At 45.8% G+C, this 21,497-nt stretch overlaps 1 protein-coding gene across 1 annotated transcript; it reads left to right on the top strand.

Annotated features, from left to right (window-relative positions):
* Positions 1 to 1,096: 1,096 nt before the first annotated feature.
* arrdc3b (arrestin domain containing 3b) lies at positions 1,097 to 11,679 on the top strand. The gene is made up of 8 exons (XM_035626238.2): positions 1,097 to 1,790; positions 7,309 to 7,390; positions 7,541 to 7,688; positions 8,956 to 9,058; positions 9,182 to 9,438; positions 9,703 to 9,856; positions 9,963 to 10,117; positions 10,629 to 11,679. Exons 1-8 carry the CDS (start codon positions 1,511 to 1,513, stop codon positions 10,704 to 10,706), a joined length of 1,257 nt encoding a protein of 418 aa, XP_035482131.1. The 5' UTR covers positions 1,097 to 1,510; the 3' UTR covers positions 10,707 to 11,679.
* Positions 11,680 to 21,497: the final 9,818 nt, after the last annotated feature.

Genomic DNA, 21,497 nt, shown 5'->3' with positions numbered 1-21,497 from the left:
CACATTCTTGTACATCATATTTCTTTTGGAGAGGTCCATCGTAATTTCATATATATACACATATGTACACAAATACAAAACTAAATACACACACATGCATATACATACTCATATATACACCCAATATACAAACATTGACATAAACTGCAAACATATATATATACATGTATAAATATATATATATATATATATATATATATATATATATATAACAAATCACAGTTTGAATTGTGTTTACAGTGTGCATGGCCCTTTGTTATCGTCCATAATTTTGATTACATTATTTATCTATTTATTTTCTAACCCCCCCCCCCCATAAAAGGAAAAATGCGTTATGCAGGAAAGTTTTGTAGCGCATGTGGAATGTTTAATTTTGGCTACAAAAAAAAAATGTTGTTATAGGGAACATAGCTGAACTTCCAGCTTGTAAGATGCTCTGGGCCGAAATGGTCCAGGGGGGGGGGGCTCCTACGCCTGTGTCTAGGCCCCCACCCCCCTTGTGCCTATTTCTGCAGAATGTTGCGCTGGAGGCCAGTGACAGATGCGCCATCAGTCACAGCTTATAAACTTTTTATAACTGGTATACCTTGTCAGAAACTGAACATGATATTTGATGCCATCTGCAAATTTGACCTAAACTTTCACTTGGACTCAAGGATGAACTGAAGGTCAAGGTCACTGTGACCTCACATAATTTTGGCATTAAGTCAAGAATTTGTTGGCAAATTATGACAAAATACATCTGATACCTTTACTACATTTCCTGAAAAGTCTTCACGGCACATATTATATGACTATATGTTACATTTTACACTCATGTTACACTCAGTTTTACTAAATGCGTATTTTCTGCTAAACCGGGGCTGTTCACTTTAAGTCTTCCCAGTGTGGCAATTGAACACAATATGTTATTTCCCAGAAACTTTCTGGAAAATGATTCATTATTGTCCTCTTTTTGCCTTTCACGAGACTGGGAGACGAGTGGAGACGCGTGGCCCCTCTGGCTCTCTGTCTCTCTCTCTCTCTCTCTCTCTCTCTCTCTGTGTGTGTGTGTGTGTGTGTGTGTGTGTCGGATTAGTTCTTCGAGCGCGAGGCTCCTACCTCAGCTCAGTTCCGTGTGAGCGGGCCGGCCGGTGTGTGTGCGCGCACACGCTCGGTGGTTTTTTTTTTTTTTTTGTTTTGCGCACGGAGGCTTTAAGAGCGCAGCGGCTGGAGGCAGACGACAGCAGCAGAGAGACCGGGGAGGCGCTCAGACACAGCAGGGAGGGGAGCCGAGCCGAGAGGAGAGTCGAGAGCATCAGCTATGCGTCTCAGCCGGATGAACCATCACCGACGAAGCCGCGGACCCGGCTCTGTGCTGGGCACCCCGAGCTAGGGCGCATGGACTTGTGCCACACGGCTCTAACTTGTCCTCCATAGACTCTCATTTTTATATGCACATTTAGATTTAAATATACCCTGCCCCCCCACTCCGACCCCCCCCCCAGCCCCCATTATTTCCAGTGCAACCATGGTACTGGGCAAAGTGAGGGCCTTGGCGATCTTCTTTGACAGTTTGAATGAGAACAGCCTGCCCGTTTTCTCCGGCGGAGAGCTGGTGTCGGGGCGGGTGGTCGTAGAGGTAACCGGGGGTGTGCGGGTGAAGAGTCTGGACATGACCGCGAGGGGAGTCGCCAAGGTCCGCTGGACAGAGTCGAGGAACGCCGGGGCCAACACGGCTTACACTCAGAACTACACCGAGGAGGTGGAATACTTGCACCACTGCGACACATTGATAGGAGAGGAGCGAGGTAAGCATTTGGTTCAATCTCTCTGTCACCGATAACCGCTGCTGCTGTCGCTGTGTGGCCCCGCGAAGTGATTGCGGGACAGCTGATCACGCAAACTTTTTTGGTCCCCCCCCCCCCACCCCCTGCCTGTCCGCGATGGAGAAGTTGGTGAACGCAGCGGGTGCAGTCATGTGTCAAAACATAAACACGCAGAGCCCCCCGAAACAGCGCGCGCGTCAGGGACCGGCGCGGTGCTGATGCAACAGCTGATGGTGGCACCGGCGGCGTCCGTCCTCGCTCCGTGAATTATTGAACCGGAGCGTTTCATAAGCACCAAATAAACGTCTCGGGCAGCAGCAGCAGCAGCAGCAGTGCGTTCGTGTGTGTTTGTGTGTGTGTGTGTGTGTGGGGGGGGGGGGGGGGGGGGGGGGGGTGTCATGCACACGAGTCCCCATCCTGACGTCTCACTGAGAAAAAGAAAGAAAGTTGGAGGCCATGTATGAGACACTTGTGCGTAAAAGGAAGAAATCGAAAAGCCATGAAATCGAAGCGAGCCGATGTGCGTCCTTCATATTTCGGCGCAATGTTTGCGCAAACCGATGGAGAGTTGACTTTTACTGATGACATCCTGAAGTGGCCTACAGCTCAGGCAACTCCCTTTGTTTCGAGGCGGTTCAAACCTGTTCAGAAACTGCCAGAGAGAGGGAGGGGAGGGGAAGGGAAGGGAGGGGAGGGAGGGAGGACTAGACTGACTGTGTGTGTGTGTGTGTGTGTGTGTGTGTGTGGAATAACATCTCAGCTGCTGGTTAGGCGTCATAACACTTCCTGTTCCTCAGTTGTGCCCTTACTTTTGTTAAAACAGAAAACTGATGCAAAAGGAGTTTTGATGGGAGCACATTGTGAATAAAAGCCTCCTGCAGGCACGTAACACATTATTATTATTATTATTATTATTATTATCATTATTATTATTATTATTATTATTATTATTATTATCAGTATGTGGGTCAGACGGTCACCTCCCGCGATGGACCCAACTGCCAATTGTGTGTAAACAGTAACAGCGGGAAGCTCATTTTGAATTGTAAGCGTGGACTGTGCAGAACCATTGTCATCATCGTGGAGGATTTGTCGTCGGCCAACAACCACTTCGCACTCGGGCCACGCTCCACAGCTACATCCTGTTTGCTTGTTTGTTTTCATGGATGGCCTGAGGCGGGGTTAAAGGTAAAATGAGGTGATGTGGAAACATCTTGCGGTTGCTTCACTTCCAGGGGAAAAAGAATTTCGTCGGGTGTTCTGACTTGATGAAAAACGCCTTGGAATTGAATCACGCGATCTTCCTCGGCAGATGAGCCTTTGCTCACGTTCACGTTTCCGTTTCCTTCATATATACTTGGAGGGCCGACGTATCGACCGGCGTCAGCAGAACACAGTTGTGTCCGTGCTGGTGAAATTATCAGCAGATAAATAACACGTCAAGCTAGTTGTCACGGTAAAGTTATTTTTTTACACTGCATGACAATTTTAATGTGTCAGGACATTTTGGTTCATGTATGGGTTAAAGTTTAAAATCCTCCAAAATGTTATTATTGTTTTTTTTTAGTAGTATTAGCCTCAGGCCAGTAGAAGTCAGGCTACAAACTTTTTACTTAGGGGTGAAAGTAGTAATGATTATTATTATTTTTTATCAACAATTCATTTTTCAGTTATTGTTTCCACTCATCACTTAATTCTATAAAACTCCAAATAATAGGGAAATAAAAAATATCGAAAGCCAAAGGTGACATGTTTAAATGTCTTGTTCTGTCCCACATCAGTCAAACCCCCCAAAATATAAAATGTATTATTACACGAGATGAGACGAACAGTAAAACCTTTGTCTTTGTCTGAGACACTGGGGACATGAGATATTTGGTATTTTTTGCATGAAAAGGCAACTTCATGTAAACGTGGCTATTAAAAGTTCACTGTTGAATGAACTTTTCTTTTGAAAAGAATCAAATAAAAACACGCTCTTCGAATTCCGTGACGGCTAAACTGAGATTCCTTCAATGTGCTGAGATAATTGGTGGGGGAAGGCTGAAGGCTGAAGAGCAGCCAACAGCTCCTCTCTTCGCTTGTTGATCGAAACTGCTGGGAACTTTCAACACTGTCCTCACTCGCTTTTGTACAAAAAAAAGGGCAGCAGGATGAAAACTATGTTGCTGAAACTGACTCTGGACTGTAACTTTTTGTCATTGTTTGCTGTTGGCTGGTGAATAAAAACGATCTGGATTGCAGCACACGCTCTGTTCTTCTGTCTTCATTTGTTCTTTCATCGAAATGTTTGCGTGAGAGATGGTACCTGCAGCTCACTGATAGTCTACACTACCCTTCCTCTCTCTGAATCCCCCCCCCACCCCCCCACCCCCATGCCACACACCACACACCACACACCACATGGCCGTACTAATGTGGGCAGGGGCTTGTCAGGGCTGCACCAATCAGAGCCCCGTCTGTAATCCATGTCACGTTCTCCTCCAATGGGAGGCCGAGTTGTAATGCATGCGTTGGAGTTTCCAGCTGAAGGAAGCTGCTTAGTCTGGTTCATACCGGTCTGCTCCTGCTTTGCTCTGTGCTGCCAGTGACTTGACAGGGGCGCGCACTCACACATGCACGCACACGCACACGCACGCGCGCAAGCTGTTTATGACAGCTCTCATGGCAAACACATACAAACACACGCGCGGGCGCGCACGCACAGGCGAGACAGACACAAACAGCAGAGATGCAGGGTGAAACAGAACGAGTGCTGAGGTGGCAGGAAGCTGAAGTTCAGCGGGGCTGAGCGCAGACGCCTAGAGGATTTAAATGGCCAACAATAACAGAAGAAATGAGGAAGTGAACAAGGGTCATGTTCTCTCTCCCACAGGGCGTGTTGCTCTTCACTCCGTCTATATTTAGGCCACATGTGCCGGGGTTTTTTTCCCGAACTTCAGCGTGAGCGAATCGCTTGGACAGACTTTTCCTCCTTCACGTAGTCAGGGTCTCAACGTGGCATCAGTTGCGTCTACGACCGACAGGCTTGCGTATCTGCTCCGGGACTGAGGGGTCAAACACTGGCGTCACATGTTCAAACTGTGTAATCTGAACTGATAATATCACCTCAGAGCTTTCTCATATTTTTTTCCCCCGCGGGGGTCGACTGTGTGAAATGGTGCGGCTGTTTACGTCTTATTGTTGGGAGCAACATAGCGGCCATAGTAACTATGACAGGAAGAGGAGGAAGTCAGGTGACGCAGTATAATAAGCGAGAGGGAGGTTATTCCACGACTTTAACCTTTTTTTTTCGTATAATTGTTAACATGACTTTCCCCAAACTTCTCCTTTTTCAATCCAAACCACAAACATTTCCCTAAGCCTAAAAAGAATTAGTTTTTGTGGGCTGAATCGTAACCAAAGTGTGACCCTGCCGTAAACTTAACTCGTGTGTTTATTGCCGTAACCATGGTAATTTCAGGAGATGCTGCTCTCGGCCCTATCAGACGGTGGGAACAAACGACCCCAGTTGTTCAGGTCGGATGACTGGTTGAGGTCATGTTGTTCTCATCGGTCCGTCACTGTTGAATCTCTTCTTTCTAATGTCTGATGTTACATGATATAGTTTTGTAGTATGTTTCTTTGGTTGTTTATGTCTTTGTTTTGAGATTTTCTTTTTTCTTTTGCCAACATTAAGAAAAAAATCAGAAACCCATTCATTGACATTCCTCGCAGTCACGTAGATGACAGCTCCGTTGAGTCCAAATCTCTTTCTTGTCCCACACTTTCTTCCAACTGTGCTCCTTGTTGTCTCAAGATCTTCATTAGTTTTTACAAGAGGAAGAGCCTTTGGTCGTTTGTCCTTTGGCTCCACCTGCTCCCAATCCCTCCTAATCCTTTTTATTAAGATAAGATAAGATAAGTTGATCCTTTATTCGTCACACGACGGGGAAATTTGGAAACGCCTCGTCAGTCGTCCGGCCGATACGTCCGTGACATCGTGATATTGTGCATGAGGCAGGGCCTAGGGGCTAGTCCGGCAACGCCCCCAGCAGCGGTTGCCCAATCACAAAAGAGTGGGCCAGCTGGCTAATCAGACTAGACCAGGCCTTATCAGGAGGGAGGGGCCATAAGGGGACAGGAGCTAAAACCATGCGTTTCACGAAGGCTGAAAAGAGGAGCGGCAGGAATGGACAGTGTGAAGAAACTGCTGTGTTTACTGAAGATTAGAGCATGTAAACCATCTCAATCAATAGCCCAAGGAGAAAATTATGAAAGTGAATATGCACATTATATGTCACCTTTAACAATGATCGGTTAGTTCCCATTGCATTTTAACAGACAAAGTAACTAGCAGCTGGGTGGCCGTGGCTCAGGAGATCGATGGTCACCTCCAGTCCTTGTGCCCCCAAAATAAACCCCCAGATTGCCCCTGACGGCTGTTTTGGCAGTATACGAATGATGTGAGATAGAAAAAGAGCTGTGTATTGCAGCGCTGTATGGATGTGTGCGAATGGGTGAATGTGTCCGTTTACCACATGCATGTTAAATTTACAGCGCACTTACCATTAGCCATGAAACCTCCCATGGACCTTAGATCCTGGTATTCACTGCAACAGTTATGATATCATTCACCAAAACAAAAAACAAAATGTGGGTCATCGGCATCAAATGATCCTCGTGTCTGCTAATTATAATATAATCATATTTTTACCAAGACAATTTCCTCGTGTGTTTTCCATTTCCTTTTCCAAATTTCAACAATAAACTCTTCCTCCTCCACGTCTTTTTAAATGTCTTCAGTTGATGTTGCAGTGTTGATATACAAAACTATGATTTGATAATGATTTGGTTTCGCAGACTAAACAGACTTTTAACATGCTTAAGTGTGGTTTCGAATGTGTGCCGGGGCTGCGTGCGTTCTGTGTCGGTTCAGATGCAACGCCTGGCTGTTGTGAATACCTGAACAGTTGAACGATATGAAATTTTCCTCCATGAAATACAATCTGAAATTTAAAAAAAAAAACCCGAACTCTGCCCGATCAAAGAAGAGGTAAAAAAAGACTGACCTTGTTGAAAGGTCAGAGCTCCGGAAACATTTAGCCGGCGCTCGTCTAGGTCTGCAGGAGTCAGTACCCAGCCGTCATGTGAATGCAACTAACAGCTCATTTGCAATAGTTTTCTTGAGCATTCTTCTCCTTCTGAAAGGCTGTCTTCAGATACATCTGTTGTCAGATCTTTTGTTTTTGCATAAAGAATGTCTAAAAACGGATCATCAATTCAGCTCTACTTCACAAAAAAGTTCTTTCCCACGGTGGGAATTTCTTTTTCCATTGTCCTCTCCTGATGAAATTTCCATTTTTTTTTCCTGCTCACCAGACTCTTTTCGAAAATGAATCCCCTAAGGTGAAGTGATGAGTGGAGCCCACTGTGGAGTAGTGCTACAGTACATGCGATGTGTTAACAGAGCAGGGTGCAGAGTACCGGTGTGTACGGACGCATGTCCTTTATGTTGCAGATGAGGACTGTCATGAGGAAGGTCTGACCATTCTGCACGCCGGCCTGCACGAGTTCGCTTTCAGCTTCAATCTGCCTCAGATGTGAGTAGTGACCAAGGACGTTCGCTCAGGCCTCTGAGTTCCGATTCAGAACTTTTACTTGGTAGAAGTGGAGCAGTCTTTGTTGGTATTTATCGGGTAAAGGACAGAATCTTTTGCGCCCCCTCCCCCCTCCCCCCTCCTGTCTTTCAGGGCCCTGGCCACGTCCTTTGAGGGGAAGCACGGCAGCGTGAGGTACTGGGTGAGAGCTGAACTGCACCGTCCATGGCTGCTCCCTGTCAAAGTGAAGAAGGAGTTCATCGTGTTCGAACACATCGACATCAACACCCCGCTGCTGCTGGTAGGCACGCCGGCCGCGCGCTCCGCGTCAAACGCTTAAAAGCGACAGCTTTGTGGAAATGTTCCCTGAGAGGGCCGACACCCCCCTCGTGGGCTCATGGTAAACACGGAGCTTCCATTCCGCTGGTGGTCTTAGCGGAGCAATGCTGCCCCCGAGGGTGGCTGAGGTGCAGGAGGCGGAGAGGTCATCCGCAGAGCGGAAGGTCTCCCCCGGTCAGCATTGGGGAAGTGTTCTTGTTAAGTTAACCACAAATTGCTTCTGATGGCTCTTCTGGCAGTCTGGGAATGTGGCAAGAAAAGCGTGGTACATAGCGGCACTGTGTGAACGGGACTACAGCGATTTGAGAGGTTGATAAGACTGGAAAAGCGCAGTATAAATAAAGTCCACTGGCCACCTGGAAGCAGAGGCGAACAGTGAGCCCGGCTCAGGAGCAGACGCTGGATTCATTGTTCCTTTCAAATTCTACAGGGAATGAATGAAGGACATCCACAATATGTGGCAAATTGACCGGCGAGATCACAATCGCCTGATCCGATTTATCTGCAAAGATGTAGGTGTATGTTTCAGGAAAGAACAACAACAACAACAACAACAACATGTATTCAATGGAGCAAAAGCAAATTCAACCTAACACTGATCTGCTAACGTTAGCGTGATGACAAATAAAAAGAACTCTGTATCCGCTCACATCTTCACCCATGTGCGCTTTTTAGTGGCTGGACAGACCGAGGACAGTGATCAGAGAGACTTCAGTAAAATGGATGAAGTATTCAAGAATAAGTCCCGCGCAAACGCTAATTTCGTGATAAATTCAGTGCTGCAGGTTAACAAAACACTGGAGGACAACAATACCTACGAGGTCTACCAAACACAACACATGTAGTTCCTTGAATCCGTACAAAAACTACACAAGGTTATCTTTACACTACACTACACTCATATGGCGCTTTCTCTATCATACATCCCATTCATACACTGCTCAGGGGCCAATCCACAGACCTCCTGACTGGGGGACCCGCCCGCTCTACCTCCTGAGTCGGCTGGTGGTCGCTGCCTCAAGTTTTTTGTTCTTCCACTTAACGTGTGAAGTGGGTCCTTGTGCTGTTGAAAAATCGGCCCGCATGCTACATGTTTACCGCACACAGCCAGGAGAGCGGTATCAATCTCCCCATCGGAGTCCAGTCAAGCGGTTCCATTCAAATGGGAAGGGCGGGATATAATGCATTTGTCTCACCCACGGTTAAAACTAATGGTTGTATCTCAATAGGCCCCTCAGGCTGGTTCTAAGGAGAAGACTCTGTGCTGCTGGTTCTGTGCCTCAGGCCCAATCTCCCTTAGTGCCAAGATCGAGCGAAAGGGCTACACACCAGGTGAACAAAAAAACAAAACCCCTCCCCCCTCAACGTGTCCAACTCTTCATCTCCCCCGTCTTCTGCTTTCAAAGATTCCACCCTGTGCCACGTGTGTGATCTTTCTTCTCTTCTCCATCCAAGGCGAGTCCATCCAAATCTTCGCCGAGGTGGAGAACTGCTCGTCCCGGGTGGTGGTGCCCAAGGCTGCGCTCTACCAAACCCAGACCTTCTTCGCCAAGGGCAAGGGCAAGCAGATCCAGCAGCTGGTGTCCAATCTGCGCGGAGACCCCCTGCTGCAGGGCAAGAGCCAGAGCTGGGAGGGGAAACTGCTCAAAATACCCCCGGTGTCCCCCTCCATCCTGGACTGTCCCATCATCAGAGTGGAGTACGCCCTCGTGGTGAGTCCGCCATTTGTCCTACCAAGCATCGTTCATTTTTTCCCCCAGTGAAAGCGATGATGACGACGATGGCGACGATGACAACAGTCCGATGTGGGAGCCGGGGGCAGGAACTTGCTGTGACAGCACACGGTGCTCTTATTTATCCAACTCAAATGACTCTGTCACCCGGATTTCCCCGTAGATATGAACAGGTAGAACTGGCTCCGATGGCACAGAGACAAAAATATTTCTCCTCTTCCTCTTCTCGCCCTGTGGCTGCAGGTGTATGTGGACGTGCCCGGGGGGCTGAACTTGTCTCTCTCACTGCCGTTGGTGATCGGGACCATACCTCTCCACGCCAGCAGCAGCCGCACCTCCAGCATCAGCAGCAACTGCAGCACTTTGACCTGGCTGGGCCTGCCGGCGACGCCCGAGGGTACGAGCAGCAATGCGGACGGGTTTGTTTTCTTTCCCCCCCCCGGTACGCGAAGATTCCTTACACTTTTTTTTTCTTCTATTTCCTTTTTTTCCCCACACTGCAGCACCACCAAGCTACGGCGATCTGGCAATATCAGATTCCCACAGGCGGGATTGTCTGCAGGGCTGTGACGGGTCGTACGGGGAGGGAGAGGACCAGGGATCTCTGCTAACATACATCACCGAGTTCAGATATCTTCCCCCGCCAGTCTACTCTGAGGTAATGTACAGCGCACGCACGCACGCACACGCACACGCACACACACACACACACACGAAGAAACATGCTCAAAGAACAAGTATACAAGCATAGGGCACAAACTAGATTCAAAGCTGCAGCTAAAAGTGTTCTGCGACATGAAAGATACATGTTGGTACCAGTCCGGCAGGTTTTATCTTCAAACTGCCACACCTCTCAATCTTCAGGACACTCGGTTCATCTTAATATCAAATATCAGCGGAGGCAAAACGAACTTGGTGTCAGGTTGCCGTCTCAGTTTTGTGGTCTTCACAGTCATGCGGCTGTCAGAGAGAGCCCTCGAGTTGTGGTCATTTTTAGCTCTCAGTAATTTAAAAAACCTAATACGTTCAGATGAGGAATTTAATGCTATATATGTGAATTTGACATTATTGTATTGTAATATGTGTTTTTTGGTTTCATTGGCCACTCCATCAAGCAGCCTGTAAACATGCAGCTCTATGTCCCCCCTCCTCCTCCCCCCCCCCCGCAGGTTGACCCTTACCCCGACCCCGTGGAGGTGTGCGGGGCCGCGGGTGTCAGGAGACCCGACACGTGTCCGTCCCGCTGAGGGAGCTCAGAGAAGCGTCTGCACAAACAAGACACCGTCACCCTCGGCACCCGCGTCCCACACAGCCAGCGCCTCGCCAGATGACACATCACGATGAACGAGGCGAGACCCTCCCTGACACGGCAGTGTCAGCTGAGAGAGCATTGGGTGACCGCTGACGAAAGGGACCAGGGATCTGGAGCCACGCTGGATTCCTCTATATCCTGCGCTCAAGAAGAGTCCAAAAAAAAAGAAAAAGAAAAGAAGAGAAAAAGTTTTGTCTGACACCACTGTATGACTCGGTCAGAGGAAGCCTTGTCCCGCCTCACGGTGAATTTTGCACATAACCGTATGACTGTTTTTTTTCTTTTGGTTCTATTTCCTGCAGATTCCCACGGGCCCATGTGCTACAGCAGAATCTGTCCGCGGATCTGAACAATATTGTACTTGTTGATCTTAGTGGCACATTTCTACGACAGGACAAAAGCTTTTTTCAGCCAAATAATAGTTTGAACTTATGACCATGGCCTGAAGGTGTCACCGTCGCTAACCAGCGGAGACTCAAGATAGAAGAAAACCTAAACTACCACCTTGAGCACTTCAAATAAAGCTCAAATTATGTGTGAATGAGAGAGAGAGTGTGTGTGTGTGTGTGTGTGTGTGTGCGTGTGTGTGTGAGTGTGTGTAATGGTTTCATTGTCCAGGTAAGAATGCAGACAGGCCCGAGACAAAAAGCACAACTTCGACCAACCACGATTGAGTACCACAAGTTGCCTGTTGGTTTCTGCTCTGAGCTTGTTTTTTCCTAACACAGACGTTCAGAAGCTTTGTCCATCCTAAAAAAACAATGGCAAAGCACGAAAGATAAATGTTTACATACGAATATATCAAATTGAGAATGTGGTTCCAACACGACTTCTTCCAACTGAATTCAAAAGTTCCAAGTGCAATATATTTTTGTATTTGTGTGTGTGTGTGTGTGGGGGGGGGGGGGGGGGAGGGGGGTTTTTGCACTTGTTTTTTTTTTTCATATACACTCTGTTGCTGTTTATTCCATTTCTGTGCATTATATATGATTGTCATGATCTTGATGCTGTCATGATCAACTTTTGATAAAATAAAAGGTTTATTTTATAAAAAGAATGAGACGGCCGACGCGCTTTTATTTCCCCGTGCACCGGACACTGAGAGCGCCTGCCCTTCACTTCCTTCCCGACGGCCGCGGATGCAGCCAACCACATGTAGGGCAGGGGCTCACGTGAGCGGCTGACCTAATTCCTCACTGCAGACGGGCAAACAGCATGTTGGGGTGGAGAGAAAAACCCCCAGAACTGAGCTTTTTTTCGGGTAATGCTATTTTCACCCAGGCTGTTTCACAACTTACAGTATTCAGGCTTTCAAGTATTGATAGATGGAAGTATTTCCTATTCCAGTTGGATTCATTCAGAAGTTACAGACACGCACTTACTTGTGCCCATTATCGTACAAAGAAATCAAACATAAATACACCAGCCATGTGTGTGTGTGTGTGTGTGTGTGTGTGTTTGTAGTTGAACACGGATTTGTTGTGTGTGGCACGGGCGTAGGACTCACCCGGGAACACCCCGTCAGCACTTTATAATCCACTGCCGCTGTAGATACTTGTTTTAACCCAGATGCTGAATCGTACAGTTTGTCATTCGCTGCCACCGCCAAAAAACAAAATGTCTCCTCCGCAATTCGGTGACGACGTTCATGTTCCCCGGATGATGTTCCTCTGGCACCAACACCGGGCCTCACATGTATTTCGGCGTTTGACTGAGAGGCTTGGACTAAGTCCAAGTCTTGAAAAAGAAAAGTTTTTAATGTTTTTGGAAAATCGACTTATTCACTGTCGGGGCTAGAGTGACTTGTTCAGATTGATCTCAAGTGTCTGCTTAGCTTATCTTAGCATAACAACTAAAAGCAGGACGGGGACTGTTAGCTCAGCTCACACCATAAGCTTTGAGCCACGCTGATTATTTATCTAATCCCTTGAAAACAACAATTCACAGTTTTACGGTTGGTCGGTATTGTATGATGGCTTATTCTGCAGTTATACAAATAAGACGAGCTTTTGAGATACTGGTAGATAAAGTTTGTTACCTTTAGCCCTCTAGGCTAACTGTTTCCCACTGCTTCCAGAATCAATGCAATGCTAAGCTAACCGCTAGAGTCAAAATATTGAAAATTCATTTAGCATATTCAGCATTTGAAATAAAAAAAGCATTATCATTATCTATAAATCAAAGAAAAATAAAATAAAACATTAAAAAACTGGCCACCTCAGAGTGTATATTGGTGAGTAATGTAAAACGGTTAATGTATTTTTTTAAAATTTTAAAAACATAATCAAAATGTAATTAAGTAATCCTTGAGACCTTGACTATGTTACTGTAATCCAATTACACATTTTTTAAACATAATCTGGTTTGATTATAGTTACTTATTTTTTGTAATCTGATTACATAATCCCAACTACATGTAATCCGTTACTACCCAACCCTGAGTACCATGGCCAAAATCCTAACAAATAGCCTACTTATTGAGTGATGGATCCATATCTAATGATACCGAACATCCAGTTGCAAAAAAAGGATCTGTATGGGAACAGAAAGCACTTCATCTGACTCTTCTCCTTTTACCCAAAGTTCAGTTGGGCTTAAAGGCCACATGAAGTGAAAAAAATGCATGTTCTCTGTGTTTTTTTGTTCATTTATCTTGTTATTTCTCAAATATATCCAAATCATCATATTTTCACATCGAAATCTCACACCGTTTGATGACTCATCCTCATTTTGCATCCAATTAAAATGCACGGCTGGCTTCGGATCTCGGCACAAACCATGGTAAATGAAAATGGACATAGACCCCGGGTCGAGCGAAGCCGATGGGGAAGTGCCTGAAACGTGCATTATCTCAAATGACCAGCAGAGGGCGACTCCATCGGTTGCCAAAAGAAGTCTGTTTCTATCGGTGACAACACTGTTGGTTTCATGTGTTAATACGAGGACGGTTCAAGTCCAGGTTTTCCTCCTCATGGTTCATGTATGTCAATATTTGTTCTGTTTCACTTTTTATCGTTTATCGTACATGATTTATAGTTTTTAACATCTTACAGTCACTCTGCACTTCATACTCTGTGGTTTTTAATACCTTCTATATATTTTTGACTATTTTAGAGAAAAGTGTGAGTTTTTAAATGTTATTTATATTTTGTCATGATTTTTATGGGATTATTTAATTTAATTTTAAAATGTAAATATCCTGGCTGACTCGGGGAGTAACATTGGGAGAAAAATTATTGATGTACCTGTCCTTCCTTGTACCGTGCAAATGGCAATGAAGTTCATAGAGTTATCCACACGACAACTTTACACGTCACACAACTTATCTGTGACATTTGTGTTTTATTTTCAGGGTTTTTTACGTGGAGATTGAAAGTGCAAGTGGAAATATACTTTGAGTCGTTAACAGTTCAACTAAACAGACTCCTGTAAACTTCCACATGGCTTCATTTAATAATAAAAAAGGGTTTGGGTTCAATTCAATTCAACGAATCTATCACAGCTTTGTTTTTTCTTCTTAATTAACCGCCGGATGACCCCTCAAATTACTGCGGTGACCCTTTGGAGGGTGCCGACCCCTAGGTTGGGAACCACAAGACTAAGGTCTGAAGCCTCCTGTTCGAATGGTCGATTAGTTGGTCGCTATGCTGTCATGCGACCAAATTGTAAGTGGTCGGACGGGTCGACGGTGTTTTATCAACCGCCCTCCAGTCTGAACCTGTTTTGGGATGCTGTGTAAACTTTGTGCCTTATGCTGGAGGCTTCCACCGGGTGAACTTGTCAGTTTGGCACATTTCAATATGTTTGGTCTAATAATTTGATGTTCTGCAAATATATGCTAACACAAGTGCGCGTTCTATGTGAACTGGTTGTGCCCGCCGACGAATTGAAGCTGCTCTGCTCCTCTGACTTGAAAAGCCCTCATCGTGTTTGTCAGGGCCCTGGTGAAGGGCCCCCTTTCCGTCAGCTCAAGAGTTTTACCTTGACTCTCGGTCGCAAAACACTCTCGCATACCAAGACACACGCGCACATGCAGAGTGCACCTCCAGCATGTGTGCACACAATGGTGAGAGGTCACATGAAAAATGTTTTGGCTTCTGATATACAGGCGGCTTGTGCCTGGCTGATAAACAGAAACTGGTTTGAACTGGATGGAGTGAAGAGACTGGCCTAGACAGACAGACAAAGAGACAGACTGGAATCACACTTCTTCCAAAGGACCAGGGGCTGCATTCGTAAAGCTCCCTAGTACAAAGGGTTTCTCTTAGTGGTGAAAGCTGTTAGAATTATTAATGTTTTCTAAGAATTTCCCCTCACACATACTGGTGAAAATGGAAGTTCCTCCCAAAGTGTCTCAGCCCCGAAGAGAGCTGCCAAGGTGAGAAAACTGGGAGGAGGGGGTTTGTAAGAGGATGAAGCCAAGTTTCTGACCTGATTAGAGATGCAACGGTTAATCGATTAACCGATCACTAATCCACTATTAAATGAATTGATAATCGATTAATCTATTTGAAAATTCTCTAGTTTCTTTGCTCCTCTGTGACATTCAATCAAACATCGTTGTGTGTGTGGACAAAGCAAGACATCATCTTGGGCGTCAGGGGGCAACACAATGGACGTTTTTCACCATTTTATGGAACCAAACAACTAATCGATCAATGGAGAAAATAATCGACAGATTGAATCGATTATGAAAGTTAGTTGCAGCCCTAGAAAAGAATTTAAGTTAAGTTTGCCAATCACCTTTGTGTGAAGAGTCCTGGTCTAGTGCTTCAGTCTAACCCGGAGGCGATTTTGTTGCACTCCAACATCTGTGAAGACTTTGTCGGGGAACTGTTTGAAAATAAAGGGCAAGCGCTTTCAAAAAAGAAGAATACTTGGCAGGTGACTGGAGGATCTGCCCATCACCGACTGAAGCCAGTCAGGAGAGAAAAGCCTTTCGGTGCTGCCGAACGCTGCTGTTGCTCGCCGACGGCCACATTGCCCACCGCTGCCCGACGGGACTCCAATTGGTCAGAACCACTGTTGTCAAGCCACAAGGGAACAGCTTGTGGCCTGATCCCGCGGCCTCAAGACGTCACCAATATCTCTCCTCTCGCTTTGCTACATTCTCCCACAACCTGCGTCTTCACCTTTACATCTTAAAAAACGGATTTCATACTCATCAGCCAGCGGAACCAATAGTAAACACCGGTCTTCTATCCAGTCGGGTGCTGCTGTTGTGTTGTCCATATTGTGTATATACATATATATGAAGAATGCGTCATACCGAGCAACACATATCCAACCCCATTTCCTCACCACAATGATTTTTCTTTCCCTCCTTTTATTCTCAGAATTTCCCCAAAATCCCTGCAAGGTTGGGACTCATTCAATATCCGGGCTAAGTTAGGAGCTTCCTCTGTGTTTTCACAGACTATTTGTGAATGCTGCCACTGGTCACGTTGCCATGAACGATAAACTCATTACTTTTGCATTCACCGCCCACTGAGAAAAAGTTGTTGTGAATTCTGTTTCGTACTTGGATAATTGCTGGTATGGGATACACCCGGTCCTCGGGATGGCGTAAGAATTAAAGGCAACCGCCGAGAGGCACAACAATGCACTCTGTACATATAGGTCATGTTTTTCTGTTTGCATGTTTGTTTTTCAAGTTGCTCGTGAATCAGACACGTCTGTGCACATTCACCCAAGCGCACACCACAAACAAGGTGCTTTGCAGGCCTCTGGGTCGACGGCCAATTCACAGGGCGTCCTTGATGACTTTTAAACACAGCGCAGGTTTGGTGGCTGTGTCTGTGTGGAGCAGCTGTTTCTGAACCCCCCCCCCCTCAAAAAAAAGAGTTTTATATGAATTAAATCAAACCCATGTACTGCATGTATGTTAAATACCATACAAATGGAGACAAACATGTTGGCGCACACATCTAACAGTTGCAGTGCACGGTTGCTAACAAAATTCATTTCGCTCCGGTCACATATCACTTCAAATGTGAAAACTGTCCAAAACCTTCGCCCTTCATCCTGGCGTCCAGTTCATCTGCCGACAGCCAGCCAACAATCTATGGGCGTTACCCACGCTGCCAAAAATAAACACAAGCTGTCAGCGTTTCGCCTGGAAGCTGGGGGACTGAATTTATGAGTGGTTTGTTCTTTAAAACTTCGCTTTTTTTTTCTTGCATCTGCAAGTCCGAGGTCAGCAGTAGGTCGGCACAACAGCAGACGGTGTGTGGAGAAGTTTCATTGGTGGAGGTATTCTACATCAACGTTAAGATGATTTAACATTAATCAGTAAATAAAGAAAAATAATGGAAAATACCTGAAAGCTTTGTTAGTCTCAATTCTGCTCTTTATAATGTTGTTAACATTGTTTATGTACATTGCAATTATTGGTCCCAAAACTCTTTTTTCCCCAGTTGATCCATTAAGTATTTCGCCGATTTTGACACTGATTGGAAGAAGCGTCACTGCGCTGGAGGGAAAACATGAAGGTGAAGCCGAGACGGCAGGTCAAATAAGATGAACAGTTTATATTGTGCAGCCTTTGTGCGGCGGAGGGGATTTGAATCAGCGTTTTCATGCAACGTAAACAACATGGCAGACTACTTAAAGGGGCAGTAGGCGATTTTAATCCGATACACTTTTTTGTAAAAATCGGCAAATATTTCCACATGGACCGCACCGCACAACACTGCAGTTTGTGAACATCACTCCCCGACACCTTGAGAGACGTGCTACGTTGCGGCAGTATCTCGTCTACAGTAGATGAGACGAATCTCTCTTTTTAACAGCCATGTTCAGTCTTTCAAGGTCAACATAGATCCTCGCGTCTGCTATTTTGCCTTATGATCCATGGGTCCATAGGAGTGCACCACTCCTTAATGACGCCACACTAGTTTCTGCCTCAACTTGTTTTGGGGGGGGGGGGGCAGAGGGGCAGACATTCGACTCGCTGTGTTAACACTTTATGGCATAGCGTCCATACTTTCACAGGACCAACACCGGTTGCTCCTGTGACATTTGATTTGCAGGAAGGGAGTGAGCGAAGGGTAGAGTTGTCCGTCTTCATTCCATTCTCTGTCACTATCTTCCTGACCGTATCGAACACCCTCTCTGAAGATACCTTGCTTGGCGCTATGCACAAAAGTTACTCCATCCGTTTACCCAGATCTTTTGCCACGATAGCCTGTCAATTCTTTGCTTCCTCGGGGAAGTTCTGCCCCGTCAACCACCCGGTACTCCACAACGTCTTCCCTGAGGCTGGCCAGGTCCAACCTGAGCTGTGGCAGTCCTCTCCCTAGCTCTAGTACCGCAATCCTTTTGTCCAGTTTTCATTACCGCACCTGATTTTGGGGAAATGCCATGTCCAGCGCTGTCAGGTTCTGCAGGATGGTGTCGTCCAAGGGGACATGCTGACGTCTTCCTCATCCTCTACTCCTCTGGGATTTAAAGGGCAGCTTGCGTCCTTAATGTTGCACTACTGCCCACTCCTGGCACGCACATGGGTGTGAAATCTTGACAGAAATCGGCAGAGATGCGGGAGAGTTTTGAGAGGGTAGTGGAAATCGGGAGTCTCCCGGGAAAATCGGGAGGGTTGGCAAGTATGATGGCATCCTCTTGCAGTTGTGAAGAGGATGCCATCTCCACGTCTCTGTCCGGCATCAGATCCGCCGTCAATTGCAGCCTTTCTGACACACTCTTGTCCAATATCCCGATGAATAGTCTGTCGCAGATATTTCATATTTTCGCTGGCCCTTGCTGGCACATCCCGGCCAACCTCGTGGAGTGCGCGGATGAATTCCTCCGCTGGCTCGCCTGGCTTTTGCGCTCCGAAACGCGCTCCCTCTCGCAGATCTAACGTTCACTTTTCGGCCGGGGCCGTAGGAACGTATTCGGACTAGGGTGTGCGGCAGTCAGACAGGCCACGTAAGGAAACTGTACTGGCCTACCTTATCGCTTCTACACGCCGAGTCATGGGATTGATCATTGACATCATGTCATCGTCATCCAAAGTGTCTGTTAATTGTCTTTCTCTTGTTTAGCCATAGTTGGACCAAAGTATTTTCATGGTTGCTCTGAAGAAAGTGAAGAGGAAGAAATTATTCTTCTCTACTACTAGTACAAACTGCCCTTCATTCAAGTGCACTCGATTGCCCCCCCCACTGGTCAAACAGTGTAGCTGCAATCTGGCTTGCCATAGAAAAACATGAATAATGCAGTGGTGCTGCGGCCTGCTGGGGAATAGAAGTAATGCATAGACTCTAGTATGTAATGACATCTCAATTTCCTGCAGGTTACCACTTATTAACCAGTGAGTCCGGAGGATGTGTGCTCCTGCGAGTGGAACAAGTTCACTGCTGAGTGTTTTCCTTTCAGAATAAGTTTGTAAGACAAACAGACAGAATGGTTTGTTTCCTACGGGGAAACTGTTGCGCTACAAAAGTTAACAAGCACAAAAAATTATTTAAAAAAAAAACATTAATATACCAGGCAGCCTACAAATATATGGAATAAAAACAGAATTTGACTTTAAGACAGCCTATAGCTATCTCTGTGCAAACTGTTTGTGGATTTGAGCACTGCCTCTCGGAGGCGTCTCCCCTCCTGGAAGCAGCATTTCCAGGGGGGAGCTGAAGGAGCCTCTACCTGAAAGTACCCTGCTTGTTCAGTTTCTCAGTGTCACCCATTTTCATTGGCAACCTTTCAAAAACATGTCCAGGATTTGTCAAGGACCCTTAATGAAGCTTCCAAGACCTTTCACAACCTACAACTATACAAACGGCACAAGTCTCTCCACAGGTTGGACCCAATTATTGAATGAAAATGAAACAAGAACCTTTTCCATTCCTTTTGTAATGGACTAGTTATTTAAGAGGAAACTGTCATAGTGCAGGATTTAGTCCTACATGCAATAAAATCTAATTTCTTGACTTTTCCAAAACCTTCTATGAATTTACTACACGTCATGGTATTGCAAGGTCTGGAAACTTAACCTACAGTATTCAACCTACCAATAATCAATTCAGATATTGACGTGTAAATATAAAACTGATTTTTAATGATGGCAAATATATGTGCATGTTAAATTACCAAAAATCACTGATTTTTTTGTTATTGTTTTGAGTTAAAGCTCAAATTCACTCAAGAGGCAAATGTGTCAAACATTCTGTTTGTTCTCCACTCCGAGGGTTTGTGATTCTGTCGGCAAGCTTTTGGTTGTGATTTGAGGAAAAACAACATTTTTATGGACCAAAACAGAAGGCAGATTTATGAATGATGAATATAATCAGTTGTTGCAGCTCTGTAAAATGGAAAACAATGTTAGTATTTGAATGTCTGTGGTGCCCCCTGGCGGCTGGTCTGTGTAACTACAACAGACCTCGCCGTCATGTGGTGGGGCGAAATTGTGGCTGTTAGCTTTTTGTAGGTTTTTTTTCCCCACACTTCCGGGTAGTTCTCTGTTAGGTTTATTTTTAATCCCAACTCTGGCTTTTGAAAACCCTGCATGCGCAATTTCTTGCGTGTAATCACAGATTACCCTCTTCATGACGTTAAAGGCCCTCGTCCCAGACGTATGAATGAGGAGGTGACCTGAGGATTTTAAAACAGCCAGGACTAAAACATGTCTTTAATATGTAACACATCTGAGAGCCAACACTGTGGCCACACTTTGTGTTCATCATGGTGTCGGCTTGGTAGCAAACTGGTAACAAAGTGGACAGTACATCCTCAGCACAGTATTCTCCCTGTTTCCCATTGGGCAAGGCTGCTTCAGGTGTGTTGCGCTTCACTTGGATGTATTTTGTATTTGTTGTTATATATGGTAAATTTGGTTAATATTTTTTTTTACCTTTGACATTACCCGGACACCGCCTTTGGGTCTCCCCCATAGACTGAATATAAAGATTGACGACTTGACAGCTGGGCTGCACGGTGGTGTAGTGGTTAGCACCTTTGCCTCGCAGCAAGAAGGTTCTGGGTTCGAAATCCCGGTTCAAACCAACCGGGGCCTTTCTGTGTGGAGTTTGCATGTTCTCCCCGTGTATGTGTGGGTTCTCTCCGGGTTCTCCGGCTTCCTCCCACAGTCCAAAGACATGCAGAATGGGGTTAGGTAAATTGGAGACTCTAAATTGACCGTAGGTGTGAATGTGAGAGTGAATGGTTGTTTGTCTCTGTATGTGGCCCTGCGATAGGCTGGCGACCTGTCCAGGGTGAACTCCGCCTCTCGCCCAATTGGCTTGGCTCCAGCCCCCCCAGCCCCCCGCGACCCTTAAATGGATAAAGCGTTAGACGACGGATGGATGAACATGACAGCGCCCCGAAAAGTGAAGCCAAATCATCACCCCCTGGTGGCCGGCTGCAGTATAGGTATACAAATTATTTAACGGATTGGACAGGTTCAAACTAGTCAAAGTACATTATTAATGCCATTTTAGGTAGTATGTTCAAACATGTGTTCATGTTTCTGACAAGTTTGGTTTTAATTAGTTATTCGATGCTTTAAAAAACCCGTGACGAGTAAAGGTGACAAATTACTTTGACTATATTTAAATGTGATGGTATGCTAATAAATTCCAGTTCAGTAGAAAAAACAACTGCACATTTTAAGTTCTTGTCATTGACCTGCAGTCAATGTTCCGGCCTTCCTGCCAAAATCTCTCGCGTGACACGAAAACCAAGGGCGCCGCAGAAAGGCAAGAAGCAATGACGACAAACCACAGAGACA

This window comes from Scophthalmus maximus, chromosome 2, assembly GCF_022379125.1.
Source record: "Scophthalmus maximus strain ysfricsl-2021 chromosome 2, ASM2237912v1, whole genome shotgun sequence".
NCBI classification, from domain to species: domain Eukaryota; kingdom Metazoa; phylum Chordata; class Actinopteri; order Pleuronectiformes; family Scophthalmidae; genus Scophthalmus; species Scophthalmus maximus.
The sequence above is the reverse complement of the archived record's forward strand: the minus strand, read 5'-3'. Positions and strand labels throughout refer to the sequence as shown.